This window comes from Mobula birostris, chromosome 15, assembly GCF_030028105.1.
Source record: "Mobula birostris isolate sMobBir1 chromosome 15, sMobBir1.hap1, whole genome shotgun sequence".
Classification (NCBI taxonomy): domain Eukaryota; kingdom Metazoa; phylum Chordata; class Chondrichthyes; order Myliobatiformes; family Myliobatidae; genus Mobula; species Mobula birostris.
The window spans coordinates 47074056-47094071 of NC_092384.1; the positions used below are offsets into that span (position 1 = coordinate 47074056).

The 20016-nt window shown below is 40.3% G+C and overlaps 1 protein-coding gene across 1 annotated transcript in view; it reads left to right on the forward strand.

Annotated features, from left to right (window-relative positions):
• jph3b (junctophilin 3b) overlaps positions 1–20016 on the forward strand; it is a 139243-nt gene that overhangs the window by 105994 nt on the left and 13233 nt on the right. Inside the window, exon 3 of the mRNA XM_072279718.1 lies at positions 9528–9652. Within this exon, the coding sequence (XP_072135819.1) occupies positions 9528–9652 (125 nt within the window). The remainder of the gene's footprint in view (positions 1–9527; positions 9653–20016) is intronic.

Genomic DNA, 20016 nt, shown 5'->3' on the forward strand with positions numbered 1-20016 from the left:
TCAGGCCGAGACCCTTCGTCAGGACTAACTGAAGGAAGAGTTAGTAAGAAATTTGAAAGTGGGAAGGGGAGGGGGAGATCCAAAATGATAGGAGAAGACAGGAAGGGGAGGGGTGGAGCCAAGAGCTGGACAGGTGATTGGCAAAGGGATATGAGAGGATCATGGGACAGGAGGTCCAGGGAGAAAGACAAGGTGGGGGGGAACCCTCAGGATGGGCAAGGGGTATAGTCAAAGGGACAGAGGGAGAAAAAGGAGAGTGAGAGAAAGAATGTGTGTATATAAATAAATAACGGATGGGGTACGAGGGAGAGTTGGGGCATTAGCGGAAGTTAGAGAAGTCGATGTTCATGCCATCAGGTTGGAGGCTACCCAGACGGAATATAAGGTGTTGTGCCTCCAACTTGAGTGTGGCTTCATCTTTACAGTAGAGGAGACCGTGGATAGACATGTCAGAATGGGAATGGGACGTGGAATTACAATGTGTGGCCACTGGAAGATCCTGCTTTCTCTGGCGGACAGAGCGTAGGTGTTCAGCAAAGCGGTCTCCCAGTCTGTGTTGGGTCTCGCCAATATATAGAAGGCCACATCGGGAGCACCGGACGCAGTATATCACCCCAGCCGACTCACAGGTGAAGTGTCACCTCACCTGGAAGACTGACCTACTTCATCAACAGTCATTTTGGAATGTCTTATCCCTTCCTCAATCAAACAGGGATATGCCTGAATAAAGAAGATCAGCTTCTACTGAAGGGCAGAGCATTCTCCAGGCAGCTGTGCCCCCGTAACAAACTACAGGAAATTAAGAAAATCTTTATTTTTACCTGAAGCAGCCAGAGGTTGAACTGAGAGGTCCAATAGATATAGACATCAACAGCAAAGTACACAGTCGGATTTTTTAGCAAACGGAGGAATCATAGAGTCCAGTCGTGTTGTTTCAATAAGGATCCATACAGACAAATTCTGATTAGATTACCATACTTGCGACCATCCATACAACACCCGGTTTCAGTAGTGCTCAAGGCAGGAACACTTTTAAGTTTGCCACTGTCTCAGAAATATCACTGCAATTGGAGCAACTTGTCATAATATGCAGCCAATTGTTAGCCTGCAGCAATGGGTCGAGTGGAAACTCTTATCTGAAGGACCCATGAGACAAGACTTATTGTAGCAATCAGTTTATCAAAAACGTGACAGATCTATGTTGTCACACTGAGCACCATTTCAAATGCTACACAGAGTAGACTGCCAACATCTTGACTTTTACTATTGTGGCAAATGGAGATAATGAAATCTACAGACCATTGCCATTATTGCAGTCAAACACAGATGCAAACTAGGGAATCCAAATTGTTGGTGTCTGTATTGTTAGTTGCAGAGTGATGAAGAAAGAACCAACTAGGGACACCAGCTATTCCACTGAAGCATTCCACTTGGCTCTTGAGGCCATACCATGAGTGATTTTACTTACGTTTACATTGACTTTTAACTGGGTCATTGGCACACAGATAAGTGCAAGTAAATACGGTGCTCTATCCAGTTAGTTATCTGGATTTGTCTCCGGATTTTCATGCAATTACTGTCAACACAGACTTTCAATCAACCCTCAATTATGGGTTGCATTCAAAGAAAGACAGCACACATTCCCTTTGCCTCTTGGGAGCTGTGAGGAAATCTGTTGCTCAGAGAATAAACAATATGAAGAAAGCACATAATTTAAGTAAAACTATCAAAGGTAGCATGTCCTGACACTGATAACTTTGCACATATGCCAAAAGACTCACTTTACCCCATAACAATTCCATGTCAGGAAATGGAAGTTGTACTATCCAAGCTGAGGGCTAAAGTGTTGGAAGCGCTGCATGCCGGTCATTTAGACGTGGTCAAAATGAAAGCATTGGCTTGAAGCTTTGTCTGGTGGCCTGGGATAGATCAGCAGATCGAGCAGTTTGTCATGCACTGTTTGGGATGCCAACACCTCCAGAAGGTGCCTTTCCATCACTGGGAATGGCCTGCATTGTCCTGGCAGAGGTATCATGTGGATTTTGCCAGACCATTCATGGGCACAAATTTCTTGGTACTAGTGGGTTCAGTTACAAAGTGGCCAGAAGTGTTCTCAATAGCCTCCTCTACAGCCTCACACACTGCTCATGTGTTGAGAAGCCTCTTCTCCAGGACTGGAGTTCCAGAATATTTAATCAGTGACAATAGACCACAGTTTATTGCAGAACAGTTTCGATCATTCCTGAAAATGAAAGGAATAAGACATTTTACATCTACATTGCACCACCCAGCTTTAAATGGCTTGGTGGAAAGATTTGTGCAGAATGTAAAGAATGCACTGTGAGCGATGTCAGTAGAACACACTACACTGACGCTGGATCAGAAGCTCCACCTTATGTATCATAACGCAGCACACTCTGTTTGTTGTGTTCACACTTGGATCTTCTCAAACCCAATCTCAGATGCAGTGTACAGGACAAACAGCTGAGACAAACTGAGGCCTCCTCAAACAAGGAGGTTCAATGTTTCACTCTTCAACAAGCAGCCCTGGTGAGGGGCTACAGTGGTGATCAAAAGTGGGAACACAAAGTGACTAAGGACAGAACTGGGCCGCTCTCCTACACAGTGGAGATTGTGTCAGATGTCATCTAGAGACGATACATCGATCAGTTGACAAGAGCAGAGTCAATTGGTGGGGAAGTAAAGTGCCCAGAGCTGTCAGAACCACTTCCTGCAGTCCCAGAATCAACGTCTACAACCACCACAGAGGAGGCCCCAGGATCTGAGATTGTTTCACAGCCACAAGTCTCACCTGCCAAGCAGAGTGACCCACGCCCCCATTAAGAAAGACACAAGTTGAAAGTTCAAAGTACATTTAATGTATACATTTTACAACCTCGAGAATTTTCTCCTTACCGGCAGCCACAAAACGAAGAAGCCCAAAAGAACCCATTAAAAAAAGACGACTGGCAAACACCCAATGTGCAGAGAGAAATAAAAGCAAATCATGCAAGTAATAAAAGCAAGCAAATAGCAGTCAGATCGGATGTTCAGGAAAGAGGTCCACGTGTCCTTAGTACAACACAGAGCTGAGCAAACATTACAGAGTAACGAGCTGAACCGGCCCTCCCTCACCTTGGGCCTGATACCCCGACCTTTTCAATCTGGCCCAGTGCTTAAATCGTCATCCAAACATCGGGTTCAGTTGCTTCGATACGCTATCACAAGAGTAAGAAATCCTCCACGGCAATTCAATCTTCATGCCAGAATGGAATCATTTAAAATTTGCTATGCTGTGGATATCAATATGGTAGTTGTATTATATAATATACTTTCCATATTGGAGTTTACAGAGGTGTGTACTGTTTCTAACACTTCAGTAATATCTGAGTAATATTTTAAGCATATTGTTTGAGTAAGCATTCTTTGTTTACATAATCATTCTGGGTTGTATGTACATGAAGTACGTACATGTAAATGGCATTTGTTATTATGCCACCATGTCATATGTGAGCTCCTTACTAAATGAAGTATAACCAAGTGCACACAAGGGCTCCCATGATTTTCTTCCAATCAGTTTTTGGAGTTATGAAACATTATTAAATGAACAGTAAATTTACATCAGCAAGGACAACTGTAATATGCAACACTCCATATTTCAGGAGCTTCCCTTGTCACTCCATTCACCCAATTCATTGGTGATGTCAGAATGAGTTAAACAAAATATTTTAATGAACGTTAATCACAGATCAGGAACACCATTAATTACGAACAGATATTAAACTATGTACCATGCGTTGGCCCTGTGGGATAGTCTTCCAACTGGTATTTTAACTCTAGTATTAGATACTGCCATCATGTTCACCTGATTACAGATACACTGCTGGCAGATCACTTCCTTTTCATTTGGGTGGGTCGCAAGGGGTCATGATGAATGCTGATGAGTAACTTCAGTACTGGAAGGACTGGCTGGCTTGTGCAATGTCTTGTGCTGAGGGGCTGCACTTACCTGGCTGTTGGGAATGTGGGGGACCAGCTTTGGAGGGAAAGGTCAGGGAGGAGACTCTCCATATAGCAGGGTGTGTGACTGCTGCAACCCAGTTTGCATAAGTGCCGTCAAAACCTTTTGATCTTTGCCAATGAGGACAATCAATTCAGACATTGTGTTCTCTAATGGCGACATGGTGCTCCAAGGCATTAACCCTCTTCTCTTACAGAACAGCAACCTGGTACCATGTAGCAGCAATCCATTCCTGGGTGGAGTAGTCTGAGACTCCACAGAGGCACGAAAACTTTGCACAGGCTTCACCCCCATTTAAAAGTAAACAGATAGTCTGCTGCATCAGCTGCTGCCTTGCTCTTGATCATCCTCACTGCTTGGTACCGGGGTGCAGACCACTTCTCCTCAAGCTCCATAATAAAGTAATCATTTACTGTATGTCACTAACTAAATGATCCAGAGAAGCATAAAGAAGCTACAAAAAAAACATTTTGGAGGACTGTGACTGCAGTAGTTGCAGACATGCAGTATTTGTCTCTGGTTTGCTGTACAGTTAATACATATCCTAAGTTACTCATACACTTAATTTTTTTCTGAAAGTACTTTTTATTGATATGAATTGATACCTACAACTTACTGAAGCATTGTCTTCACTTCCTGCTCCCTCATCAAAGTATTTTATATTTATGTTATTTGTTTCAGATTGTGAATTCTAAGTATTTTCAGAAGGCTTTGTACTCATATTAGTACAGCCATAAAAACAGAATTTTCAGGAGGTTTCTCAGCAGGTTAATCAACATCAGTGTAAAGAGAAATGAGTTAATATTTCAGGTTAAAGACCTGGTCGTCACCTGTCCTCCAAATCCCAGTTCTGACAAAAGGATTTCAGTCTGTTTCATTGTCACAGATGCTGACTAACCTGCTGAATGTTTCGAACACATTTTGTTTTTACTTCAGATTTCCAGTACAAATTGTTTTTGGATTTTCTTTCAAATCATTGTTTATGATTAGTCTGTTAGGTAATGTGTTTTATTTTCAGAAAAGTAATGAACATTATTCCAATAATTCATCAGATCTTTATAAAGATTTTTATAAAAATATTATAGAAATAATCTGAATAGATTAATAGGTAAGTATCAAGAAACTGGAAAAATCAATTCTTTTATTGCATTGCTGGGATGCTTCTGAAGTTTATTGTAATTATGAGCATTTTTTTCTCTCTTGAAGTACAATTTAGAAAAAGGTTATAAACTATTTTATTGCAATTTTAGTTCCTTGAGTGGAATAAAGGAGATGCAGTATTCTACCAGTTGCCACAAATTGAAGCTGAGGTTTTTCCTCTCTGCCTCTTTGTGATTACTAAGCAAACATTAATGATTTATGGTGAAATAATAAGCACAGAAATTTCAGCTGGCATTTGTTAAAAAATTCAATAAAGTTGATCTTCAAGTAGTAACATTCAAATTAATTTACTCCCTGCAAAAAAAAGATTCTTCCCATTATTCCTTTTTACACCTCATTCTTTTATCCAACTGATAGTATAAAATTTAAAAAAAAACATTAGTAATTTCTTCAGATAAAGAGCAAATAAAAGCTTAACTCCAATTCATTTGACTGGTGATACAAACATCAACCTGTACTTCTGTAGCTGTTAAAGTTGCAAATAACAGGCACTTCACAATGGAAGTAAAGGGGGAACATACCACTCCATGGAGGGAATAATTTTCAAACGACTGATGTGTAGATTTTTAAGAGGCGGAAGGGAGGAGGTGAAATTTGAGAAGATCGTCCGCAAGAATAAGGTGGAGAAAGCAGTACTAAACTTGATAGGACAAAAGGAAACAATCAGGAGGAAAAAACCTGCTTGTTATCCAGGTCTTGGTGTGGGCGGACTTGGATTGCTTCATACTTGGAAGAATTGTGAGAACATCTGTTACCCCATTCTTGATAAAATTAGAAAGGGATGAACTCTGAAGAAGCATTTGTGAATGGTTGGTCGAAGGATTCTATTGAGGGGCCCTTGTGTGAAGCTTAGAGACAGAGTGTAGCCTGTGATGAACCTGAAGAAACAGGGCTAGTCAGAGAATTAGAGAGTGATTTTGGACTCAAGAGGTTTGAACTAGACCATAGGAAGATATTTAAATATAGTTGAGTAATTTAAAATTGAGTGTGTTGGTGGAGAGTGAGCTAACATATATCACTTGGTCCCCAACCTTTTTTGCACCGCGGACCAGTTTAATATTGCGGACCGGCCGAAGGGGGGTGGTGGGTGTTAATCATGACCGGAATAAAGGTGATAAGTCAATTATAAGTCACTTATAAGTGGCTAATACACTCAATTTCGTTTCTAAAGGTGTTTATCTAACAAATTTAATATTAAACACACAGCCACAAGGAAATCTGCAGATGCTGGAAATTCAAGCAACATACACAAGAAATGCTGGTGGAATGCAGCAGGCCTGCTGCGATAAACACACAGTGCATATTTTTCTCGCATGAATACAGTGAAAAGCCAAGTATAAGACACTTATAAGTCAATAGCATCATAACATTTTAAGTAACATTTGGATATTAAACACACAGCGCATATTTTCCTCGTGTGAACATATAAAATCATTGCAACACACCAATATCGCTGAATCAGTGGGAGCCCTGGGCTTGGTTTCCTGCAACAACACGGTGCTATTGAGGGGTGATTGGAGACAGCGATACTCGAAGGGGGTTTCTTATGTCCAGTCTATTCCGCAATTTAGTTTTCGTTGCATTCATTGCAGAAAATCCCGCTTCACAGAGATATGATGTTGGAAATGGAAGCAATGTTTTCAGTGCTTTCGTGGCTATCTCAGGATATTCAGTCTTGACTTTGATCTGGAATGCCAGCAGAGATGTTATGTCAAACATACTTTTCAGCCCACAGTCATTTGCAAGCTCGAGGAGTTGATCTTCTTCCCGTGCTGACATGGATGATTCACCGGGGACATTCACAAATGGGTCACGAACCCATTCCTTTGCACATCTTGGGTCATTTGCGGTTGGGAAGTGACGCTCGAATTCTGTCGACAGTGAAGATAGGTGATCGCGCACCAGCTGTGAGAAGGATGGTGCCGCCTCAGTCTCTCCCAAAATCCCAGCTAATGTCGGGAACATGTCAAATATGCCCCTGTCCACTCGCCGTCCCCGCAGTTCCAGTTTGGCTGTGAAAGCAGACACTTTATCTGCCAATTTGAAGACAGTTATCATTTACCCCTGAAGTGACAAATTGAGTTCATTGAGCAGGTTGAAGATGTCACACAGATAAGCGAGTTCTGCTATCCACTCCTCGTCACTGAAGTGTGCTGCCAGTGGTGACTTTTTTCCTGAAAGAAATCTCTGTAGCTGCTCTCTTATCTCAAAAACCCTGGCCAGGGCTCTCCCCCTTGATAGCCACCTGACTCCAGTGTGTAAGAGAAGGCGTTTGTGCTGTGCATCCATTTCCTCGCAAAGCTGCTCAAACAGACGTTTTTTAGCCTTAGCAATATGGCTAGTCACTAAGTACGATGCTCTCAGAGCAGCAGCATTTGTGGAGGTGGTTGCTCTCAGCACTTGCTTCTGTTCCACTTGCTCACGTTTTTTCCGCTCAAAAAGCTCAACAGGTTTGTCTTCAAGTGCAGGGTGCTTGGACTCAAGGTGCCAAAGCAGTTTTGAGGGCTTCATTGCCTCATTAGACACACAGGGGCTTGGAGCGTGCGAGTCACCAGTTGCAATAAAGCCATATTTTATGTACGACTCGTCGTGTTTTCTGTTGAAGGAAGCTTCCTTTTTTTTTTGTGGTCTCGGCCTCAGCTGTCTCTGCGTTATCATCATCGTTAGGCCTTTTATGTCTCCTACCACTTCTTCTAAAGAAACTGTCAAGCGATGTTTGTTTTTTACTCATCATACTGCCAAATCATATCGTTTCCTCGCGGCCCGGTACCAGTCCGCAGCCCGGTGGTTGGGGACCACTGACTTAGGCCCATAGATAATAAGCGACTGGAACTAGACTAGGAAGCAAATCGTAAACACAGGAGGTTCTGCAGATGCTGGAAATCTCAGAGTCCAGAGACCCTTCGTCAGGAATGGAAAGGAAGGAACCTGAAAACTCAAGTCGAGTCAGGTCACATTTTATTCTCATTTCGACCATAAACTGCTGGTACAGTACACAGTAAAAACTAAACAACATTCCTCCAGGACCATGGTGCTACATGAAACAACACAAAACTACATAAGACTAAGTGAGACAACACAAGGCTACACTAGGCTACGTAAAACTACACAAAAACTACACTAGACTACAGACCTACACAGGACTATATAAAGTGCACAAAACAGTGCAGGGCAGTACAATAAATAATAAGACAATAGGCACAGTAGAGGACAATTTCAATATGATAATAAATGATGTAGATGTCAGTCCAGACTCTGGGTATTAAGGAGTCTAATGGCTCAGGGGAAGAAACTGTTGCACAGTCTGGTCATGAGAGCCCGAATGCTTCAGTACCTTTTGCCAGATGGCAGGAGGGAGAAGAGTTTGTATGAGGGGTGCGTGGGATCCTTCACAATGCTTTTGGCTTTACGGGTGCAGCGTGTGGTATAAATGTCATGGCGGGAACAGAGACCCTGATGATCTTCTCAGCTGACCTCACTATCCACTGCAGTGTCTTGCGATCAGAGATGGTGCAATTTCCAAACCAGGCAGTGATGCAGCTGCTCAGGATGCTCTCAATACAACCTCTATAGAATGTGGTGAGGATGGGGGGTGGGAGATAGACTTTTCTCAGCCTTCACAGAAAGTAGAGACGCTGCTGGGCTTTCTTGGCTATGGAGCTGGTGTTGAGGGGCCAGGTGAGATCTCCTGAAGTCAATAACCATCTCTTGTTTTGTTCACATTCAGAGACAGGTTGTTGGCTCTGCACCAGTCTGTTAGCTGCTGCACCTCCTCCCTGTATGCTGACTCATCGTTCTTGCTGATGAGACCTACCATGGTCATGTCATTGGCAAACATGGTGATGTGATTTGCGTTGTGTGTTGTAGCACAGTCGTGGGTCAGCAGAGTGAACAGCAGTGGACTGAGCACACAGCCCTGGGGGGCCCCGTGCTCAGTGTGATGGTTTTGGAGATGCTGCTCCATATCAATGATCAACAGAATTATTGATAAAGAGATACATGGCAAAAAAATAAAATTAAACCTTTAATCACCAATTATGTGCATCGAATATAGTACAGCAAGATAAATTTGAACATAGGAATTAGATATCAAATTGGTCATCTCATAACAAAGGTGGGTGATTGCAATACAACTTTTAATGTTTACAATAAATAAACTAAAAAGTAGTTTATTCTTACATGGGTAGGATATCTTAGCTCATTTAATATTGAGGATAGAAATGAGAGGAATTACAACCAAATGCGTAATGTATTACGTTTATCACAATGGTGCTGTAATTTTATGAATTGATGGGTGTGTTTGTCATGACTGTAAAAGATCTGTAATTGTTCACATTCCCTACAGGACATCTCATGCCAGGTCAAAATCGGAGCTTGCTGATACAGCTGCTCAAAAAGCTCAGGATGAGGCGCAGCTTGCCAGGATCACTGCCAAAGAGTTCTCACCGTCCACACAACAACCAGGCAATGGTCAGTATATTAATGATGCTTGGCTTAACTAATGGTCTGTTAGCTATTAGCTGTGGCAATGAGAATGGATATCTCAATGAGAATGGAACTCTTTTCAAGCAATGCAAATCTTAATGCTCAAAGGTTGGTTCAGTAACATAGGTGGGATTTCGAGAAAATAGTGTCGAGAAAATCATATGATATAATACTGCCACATATGGGAAGCCTGTTTTAACATTTTATCAAAAGTATATCTTGATTTTGTAATAACATTTCATTCCTCAGAGAAGGTAATATTCATTTTGCATTCAAGATATTTATATTCTTAAAAAGCAGCCATGTTTATATGAACTAATTTGTTTATCGTTAATTGAAATTTGCAGGCCTATAGAAGAAATGTGGAAAAAAAACATGAAAAAATGCCGCCTGTGCCTCGTCTATAGCATTCCCTTTTCCGTGTTAGTGGGTTCAAATCCTATTCAGGGACTTAAGTTCAAAAAGTTGAACACAGAATTCAGTTCTGAGGAACTGCTATACTGTCTATGAAGCTATCTTTAAAATGAAATGTCAAAGCAAGGCCTCACATGTTCTCAGATGGACAAAGATGTTGCCATGGCAATACTTGAAAGAAGACCAGATGAACTGGTCAATTTTTCTCCCTCAGCCTCTATCAGAGAAGCAGATTATCAGGTCAATATCACATTGATATTTATGTGACCTTATTGAGCATAAAATGGCTGTACATTTCCTATATTATAGTGTTTAATCTTTTTTTGCTGTAAATGTTTGGAATGTACCATAAAAATGTCACATCAACGCAACACTTAAAGACTTTTTATCTTTTGCATGTTTGACATTGCTGTTACTGTGTCGTAAAGTCAACCTTTGGAAAATTGATTGTTTATTGCTAGAACATGATCGTTTGTTGGGGAGTTGAATACGAAAGTATAGAGGTTATGCCTCAGTGACGTTTGGCATTGATGAGATCACACAAGATTCTGTGTACAATATTGGTCTTATAAACTTTGCTTGGGTTTCCAGCCGGGTACAGGTACTGACTTTAACAATTTTAACTCTGTATCGAGGTTGAGATCAATACCTGCACCTGGCTGGAAAGCCTGAGAACACTTTATTTGTCATAAATGCTGGGAAAGAACTAGATCCTTTTTTTCAGTATTGGTCTTATTTACAGAAGGATGTGTATGCACTGGAAACATTGCAAAGGAGATTTGTTTCACTAATAAGTAAAAAGGTCAAGTTGTCTTGGATAGGCGAGGCTTGTAGTTGCTATAGATCACAAGCATGAGAAGTAACTTGATTCAAATGTTAAGGAACCTGAGAGCCCTAACCTAATGGATGTGGATAGGATCTTCCCCCTTGTATGCAAATTTGGAACAAGGCGTCACCATTTAAAAGTAGAACATGGAATATAGAAGAAAACACCACAGAAACAGGCACTTCAGCCCATGATGTTGTGCCAAACTAATTAAGCTAATGGGCTATCCCTACTGTCTGCACCTTGTCCATATCCCTCCACTGACTGTGTATCCCCGTGCCTACCTAAGAGCCATTTAAGCTCTTACATCATATCTGCATCCTTAACTATGCTTTCCAGACACCCACCAATCACTGTACTAAAACATGCTCTGCAAATTTCCTTTGAACTTTCACCTCTCACCTTAAAGCAATTATTAGACATTTTGACACTGGGAAAAGGGCACTGGCTGTCTATCTATGTCTCCTCTTAGCCCCTACCACTCCAGGGAAAACAACCCTTGTTTGTCCAATCTCTCCTATTGAACGTGCTCTCTAGGCAGCTGAACGTGTGGCTAATTGAAGCAGCAGTACTGAATTCGGAAAGAACATCTTTCCCAATGGATTTGGCTAAAGTGAATAAATTATTAATCTTAAAGACATCTGCAGATGCCGGAAATCCAGAACAAAACACATTAAATGCTGGAGGAACAGAAAGGTCTGCCAGAATCTATGGAAATGAATAAACAGTTAATGTTATCAGCCACAGCCCTTTATAAGGACTGGAAAGGAAGGGGGAAGATGCCAGATTAAAAGGCTGGGGGAGGGAAAGGAGGACAAGTCATAAAAGTGATAGATGAAGCCAAGTTGGTGGGTGAGGGGGGAAGGGGACGAAGTAAGAAACTGGGAGGTGACAGATGGAAAAGGTAAAGAGCTGGTGAGGAAGGAATCTGATAGGAGAGGAGAGTGGACCATGGGAGAAAGGGAAGGAGGAGGAACACCACAGGGAGGTGATAGGCAGGTGAGGAGAAGAGGTAAGAGGCCAGAATGGGGAATTGAAGAGAGAAGGGGAAGGGGGGAAATTAGCAGAAGTTGGAGAAATCGATGTTCATGCCATCAGGTTGGAGGCTACCTAGATGGAATATGAGGTGTTGCTTCTCCACCCTGAAAGTGGCCTCATTGTGCCAGAAGAGGAGACCGCGAACAGGAATTCGGGTAGGAATTAAAGTAACCGACAAAGCAGTCTCACAATCTAGATCTTACCAATGTAGAGGAGGCCGTGTCGGGAGCACCACTGGATACAATAGGTGGCCCCAACAGATCTGCAGGTGAAGTGTTGCCTCACCTGGAAGGACTGTGTGGGACCATGAATGGAGGTGAGGGAGGAGGTGAATGGGCAGGTGCAGGGATAAGTTCCAGGAGGGAGATTAGTGGGGAAGGACGAATGGACAAAGAAATCACGGAATGAGCGCAACCCTATGGAAAGTAGAAAGTGGGGGAGCGAGAAGGTAAAGATGTGCTTGGTGGTAGGGTCCCATTGAAGATGGTGGAAGTTGTAGAGAATGATGTGTTAGATGCAGAGGCTCATGGGGTAGTGACTGAGGACAAGAAGAACTTTTAATCTCTATAAGAGGAGGTATTAATCTCTTACCAGTCCTGGTAGATCTCTCCTACACCCCCTCCAAACTCCCCAGATCTTTAATAGGTTGACAATACTCCAGAGCTTTATAAATCTGCAACATAAATTCATGACTCTTGAACTCATTGCCTCAACCAGTAAAGGCAGCATGGGATATACCTTCTCTACTACCCTATCAACTAGCTGGGCCACTATCAGGGAGCTATGGACTTGGACTCCAAGAACTCTCTGTATATTAGTGCTGCTAATGGTCCTGCATTGGATCTCCCAAAGTTCAGCACTTCACACTCGACCGGATTACATTCAATCTAATTTTTCTGCGCCCATATCTGCAAATGCACTATATCCTGCTGCATCCCATGGCAATGTTTTACTCTGTCCATGACACCACCAATCTTTATACCATCTGCAAAATTACTAACTCACCCATCAAGATCATTTACATGCATTACAAATAGCAGAGTTCCCAGTATGGAACATCACTAGTCAAGGACCTCCAGCTAGAATATGACCTATTGACCGCTATGAGCAAGCAAATTCTGAATCCAAATGGCCAAGTCACCACGGATCCCAGACAGAGAAAAGAGAAAATATTTTCTCTGATGGTTATAATTCTTTGAAACTCTATTCCTTAAAGAGCAGTGGAAATTTTTTTTTAATTTTTGAAGGTGAAGTAATAGATTAATAAGCAAGGAGACAAAATGTTACCATGGGCAGATGCAATTGTGAGTTGAGGTGACAATCAAGTCAGCCATGGTCCTACTGAAAGGAGGACAAGGCTCAAGGAACTGAATGGTTGACCCCTGCTCCTAATTCATGTGATTGGATTATAAAAATATGATCATTGGAAACCTGAAAAATATACTCATCATGTCAGGTAGTATCTGCACATTTTTGGTGTTTTATTTTGGAAATGTAGTCAAATACTTTAAGTAAGTAGTTAAATCATAATTACATACCATATCCAACCCATAAGCTATTTTATAATACTTAAAGTCATTGAACCATTTCATTTCCTTTCTCATCTACTTCTGTATTTTCATTTTAATTCCTCCTCCTCCTGTTTATTTCCTTTAAGTTCTGTTTCCTTTTTTGTTTTTGTCACCCCATTCTTTCCTCTTGTTTCCTTATACTTTTCTTAACAAAGGTACTTGGATATCTACAAGAAATTGCGTGATGTTAACATGTTTGTGGACCTAATTAGCACAATAAAATCAGCCAAGATAGTCATGCTTATGGAACTGAATGGATCTCTTAAGCAATTAATAAGAAGTCAATAAACTTCTTCATGGTTCTCTTTAAGTTTGGTTGCTGTTGATGCAGCCTACAAAATTAGGATAAATAACTTTCAAGTCATATTGACACAGTACTTACTCCTCTGTGACATTACCTAGATAAATACGTGGCATTTGTTTCCAGAATTAGAATCCGAAATTAGTAAAGTTACTCCTTTTCAGCGAAGGAGTGGGTATAACTTGCACTTCGATAACATGAATGCAAAAGCAACTCTGTAATCCAGTTACAATGACTAATGAAAAATGCTCCATTGCTTTGTTCAAGTGTTCTAGGTATTTCTTATGTGATCATTTGCCAAATATTTCACAACATTTTTCCCTCTAAGTTCTTGTTAACATGAGTCACATACGCATTTACAATGTTGTTCTTGTGTTTCTCACAAATTCCATTGTTGATAACATTTTCCACATGTCTGTTATCAATCAAAATATCAACAGATTCTTCCTTGACATTCTTGAACATGAACACATTCTTAAAATATTCTCACATTTACAAACAGATAGACTGAATTTTCTTGGGAAATGCCAGCAGTTCAGTAAATGTCAAGAAGTTGCTGTTTGGTTCAAAGCAGCTTTGCTAGAAATACAAGGAATAGTTGTTGGCTATAAGGCCACTTGAGTTTGCATCAATTGCTTCTTAATACTTCACTGGTAACTAAATGGCTAAGATAAAAACATACAGGTTTTAGTCCTGAGTGTATTTAATAACTCAGCATCACAGTTCTCAAGGACAGAAAATTCCAAACCCTTTAAGAGAAGAAATTCCCCAATTCAATCTTAAATGGCCTATTTCTTATCTAAAAGCTATGTCCCCTAGGTTTAGGTTCGCCCTCTGCAGAGAAAACATCCTCTCAGCCTCTGTCTGTGTCAGGTCCCCTTGGAATCTTATGTGTTTCAATAAGTTCCCCTGCCATTCGTTTTCTGTCATCTTTCAAGAATTTGCTGATTGACGATCTATTCAAAGCACACCCAGCCAATATCAGACATCCCACCTCTCCCGGAAGTTCCGGGAGTCTCCCGCATATTAATAGTGGCTCCCTGATGCCTGCAAATTGTATACAATGTCCTGGAAATTGATTTTTTGAGAGCAAGCAAGAGAGAACGTGCGAGAAAGAGCGAGAGCAAGAAAGCAAACACAAGTGAGAGCGACTACGAGAGACAGAGCGAGAGCAAGAGCAAGAGGGTTCCAAAAAAAAGTCAGAGTGGCAGAGTGTTCCAAAAAAAGAAAATATAAAACGTACGTCACCCCAGACTACACTAAAGTGTACCCCTGCCTAATAGGGGTCAAAAATAATGACAGTGTTGCTCGCTGCACTGTTTGCAACAGTGACTTTTCTATTGCCCGTGGTGGGTTAAGACTGTAAAAGACATGTTGAGGTGAGTTTAGCAGGTGTCATTCATTCATTAGCATAGCTAACATTATTTAAACTAGCTGGTTAGCTGCTAAGGAGCTATTCTATTGCAGACATCCCACCTCTCCCGGAAGTTCCGGGAGTCTCCCGCAAATTGATGGTGCTACCTCCCTGAAATGAGTTTTTGTAGAGTGGGATGTCTGCAATATGTAAACACCAATGCCCAGAAAGTCAAAGACATCATTGTAAGGTTGGAAGCTTCAAAATTTTATGAACAGTTGTAAATTTCTCCGTGTATTTTAATTCATCATTAGAAACATATTTCAATAACGTAATCCATAAAACAGTTTTTCTTCTGAAGCTGGAATTCCCATTTAAATTCTATAGAACCCCATGGCAGACAAAATGAATCCTGCAGGATTCTTTATGTTGAAAGCTAGCACTTGTAAGTTGGTATTGGTATTAGTATTGAAATTGGGGCGCCACATTAGCATAACAGTTAGAGCAATACTTTACAGTTTGGGGCTTCAGAGTTCAGAGTGTAATTCCGGTATTCTCTGTAAGAAGTTCTGTACATTCTTCACATGGGCATGTGGGTTTCCTCCGGGTGCTCTGGTTTTCTCCCACAATCCAAAGACGTACCGGTTGGTAGGTTAATTGGTCATTATAAATTGTTCTGTGATTGGGCTAGGGTTAAAATTGGTGGGTTGTGGCAGCAGGGTTCAGTGGGCCAGATGGGCCTAATATCGTAAGTACATAAGAAACAGAGCAGGAGTCGGCCATCTGGCCCATTGAACCTGCTCCACCATTCGATAAGATCATGGCTGATCTGACCATCTCCACCTACCTGCCTTTTCACCATAACCCTTAATTCCCCTACTATGCAAAAATCTATCCAATCTTGTCTTAAATATATTTACTGAGGTAGCCTGCACTGCTTCATTGGGCAGAGAATTCCACAGATTCACCACTCTCTGGGAAAAGCAGTTCTTTCTCATCTCCATCCTAAATCTACTCCCCTGAATCTTGAAGCTATGTCCTCTAGTTCTAGTTTCACCCACCAATAGAAACAACTTTCCTGCCTCTATCTTATGTATCCCTTTCATAATTTTACATGTTTCCATAAGATCTCCTCTCATTCTTCTGAATTCCAGTGAGAACAGTCCCAGGTGACTCATAGTCTAGCCTCCTCATCTCTGGAATCAACCTGGTGAACCTCCTCTGCACCACCTCCAAAGCCGGTATATCCTTCCTCAAGTAAGGAGACCAGAACTGCGTGCAATACTGTACTCCAAGTGCGGCCTCACCAGTACTCTGTACAGTTGCAACATAACACTGCTCTTAAGTTCAATCCTTCTAGCAATGATGGCCAGCTCTGTGCTGCATCTCTAAAGACATACATCCATACATATATACATAAATAAATAAGTCATTGGGAAAGTCCATTATTATTGCCTAATAGATCAAATGCAAATTCATATTTGAACTTTTACTGGTCATTATCCTTTTATTGTTGAGACATTTAACAATGCTTAAGGATTAATTTAACCTCCATTACTTGTGGCATCATTGAAATGTTTAAGGAGAACATTAATTACGTTATGCTGGGATTATTCCAGTTTTTTTCTACATACACATGAATTAAATATTAGCATAATTGATCTTACCAAATTGAAAGTAGCTTTGCCAGCTAGTGATAACCCTTGAAATATCGCTGATAATGAAATTAAACAAATAAGGCCAACTACCATTTCTTCTTTACCCATTTGTTGTCCTCCATTAAACAAAAGCATAGGTTACCATCTAAAGAGCACTGTCTTCAGGAAAATTCCATGGTATTTTTCAAGGTTTATGACATAATTTGCAATGCTGTGTCACACACTATATTACAACAAAAAATATTCATAGTTTTTCTGAACTGTCTTCTTTCTTAATCAAATACAGGTTTACCTAAGTATTTTCAAATATTTTATGTTATTTTTAATAAAAAGAACAAGAAAGCCAAATAAAGGGATTATAAAGTAAAACAAATCTTTACTTTATGTTAATCTTTAAGGATGTGACATCTTAAACTTGGAAAAAAATAACAAACTGGATAGAGAAAAACATTTTCAAAGCTTTCTACCCAACACAGAGTGAAAAACCACATGGCCTTAATGTCATGTTGTGAATCTAATACTAAGCTGGAGAATTGTGCTTTATCTTTAGTTACTCAATTCAAGTCATTCTTTTTCTAGTTGCCAAAAACCTTAAGCATAAAGTTGTAACATTTTAAAATAATAATTCAGAATTCATAAATTAAAAGCTCCATTTTTGAAGATGGTGTATAAACAACTTTTATTACAACCACATGCTCAAGATAGGAATTCCAGTCATCCATGGCATCCATTTCCTAAATAATTACTCTAAAATAGCATACGTAATAATGCTGGAGGTCAGGCCATGGAAATGAACTAACCTTGATGTCTTTGGCCGAGACTCTCCTTCAGGACTGGAAAGGAAGTGGGAAGACACCAGAATGAAAGGGTGAGGGAACTGGAAGGAGGACAGCTGGAAGGTGATAGGTGAAGCCAGGTGGGTGGGAAAGGTAGAAGAAGGAATCTGTTAGGAGAGAAGAGTAGACCAAAGGAGAAAGGGAAAGAGGGAGGGGCGCCAGTGGGAGGTAATAGACAGGTGGGAAGAGGTAAGAGGCCAGATAGTCACCACTTTATGAAGTTCTATTAATGAGATGATCCAATATATTAATCCGAACATCGACAATCATGCCGCTAGTCACTTTCTTGTGCTGTACCACACAATTAAAAGAATATAAGCTATGCACCGTAGCAATTGAAGAGTAATCATTTTAATGCAATTCAATTCTAAATACTAAAGAATATTTCATTATTAATAGTGAAACTACCTAAAATTATACCTTTCCAAACAAGAAACCATTAGATTCCATCTAACTATGTGCAGATTTATTCTGTTGTGATATTGTAGTGATATTTTTCCCAGCCTAAATATAAAGCAATTCATAATAGTTCACAATAATTATTTACCCAAACCAACACTAAAGTGTTCCCGCATCCTTGTGACATAATCCCGGTAGATTTTGGAAAGTGTTGTGTGGTGTCCGTTTTTGAGCATTTAGTATCTAATCTGTCCTTTAGCTGCTGTATTTATTGGGGAACCTAGTTAAATTTGTGGTTGTTGGTGACCTCCAGGATACCGATGGCATGGCTGTCATCCAAGCCAATGCCATTGAATGTCAGGCTCTGGTGGTTAGACTCTCTTTTTTTGGAAATTGTTATTGGCTGGTGTTTGTTTAACATAGCTGTTACTCCTGAAGATGAACATTGTGCAGATTTTTCACCAAACTTTTTCAAAAATGCTCTTCATCAGTTTGGTTCTGATTCTGCTGTTCTACAGCCCCAGAGGAATTAATTCCTTATTTATTGTCATATGGAGATACTGATCATCTATTGTTCGGTGTCAGCACTTGGATTATATTGCTGACTATATGAAAACACTGATTGTTGCTTGCAACCTGCCGATCACATCATCCAAGTCAGCAAGTTTTTACCAAATGCTTCTCTATATGTTGTTTCAAAATTTCAGTGTAAGGTTTGAATATCTAACCTAACCAGATTTATGTTATACATTTCCCATTATGACTCTATCAATATTATTTATTTACACATTTCACCTTTCTCTTGTATAATTCCCTGTCTATAAATGCATCCTTGAAAATAATTCTGGCAGTGGAATTTTTTTGTTAGGATAAAGAAGTAATCATCAGTTCCTCTTATCTTCATTGAAAGGGAGATTAACATGAACAATTTGTTCAAACATTAATTAGTTTAGAATGCATTCAAATATGTATGGTGTAGACTTAAATAATGTGCTGACCCAACCTACATCCAAGCACACTTTCACCCAGGGAGTGACAGACAAACATCATAAACTAAGAGTGCTAACAAACTCCTGAATATTCATTATTAAAAAATGATCTTCAACACTTATATTGAAGTGATGCCCAAGTGTTCCTTTATGATGGTAAGTTATTCCAGTTTGGTGAAGCAATTTACTCATTTGAGAGCTCCATATCCAGGCTGCAGCAAAATTTAATTTAGGTAGCACGTAGACAGATATAAAATTGTTGCTAAGAGTAACTTCTGGCAGCCTTGAGAGAGATGTTCCATAAATTCTGAAAGGACTTTTGCAACACATCAGACTGGAACTATCTGGCAGCAGCAAGCTATGTGTTTTACTTCTACATACCAAATGTGGACTACAATGTTCAGGCTCTGCTAGTGTCAATTTTGCCTGAAATTGTCTCAGTACTGAATGGCAAAGCCCTGCTTAGCCTTGCCTAAGGCTGTCAAGGAATCGAGCCAGAATTACAACAGTCCATAAATATTGACATAATGGTAAATCATGCCCCAAACTCTACTGGTTGGGAAACCAGTTGGTGTCTTTGAATATGTCTGACATTCAGAAATATTCAAAATTAATTATATGAAAAATATTGAAAAGTTTTTTAAAGAGAGTTAGAAAAATAACACTTAAGTGCATTTAAACAATTAAATAGTTTGTTAATAATTCAAAATTATTGAATTATCTAATACCTAATGTTGTGTCTCTAGCTATTAGTCTCCACTAAAACGAATGAACCTGTTGTTTCTCTGCCAGGTCATGCCAGGTTGAACAGATAGTTTCCTCACTGCAAACTTGAGTTTGTTGCTGGACTCCATGAGGGCAAAGAACAACCAGTGAGTCCTTGAGCATTTGCATGGGAGCTCTAAACTTCTAGCACATAGATAGATAGATAGATAGATATACTTTATTAATCCTGAGGGAAAT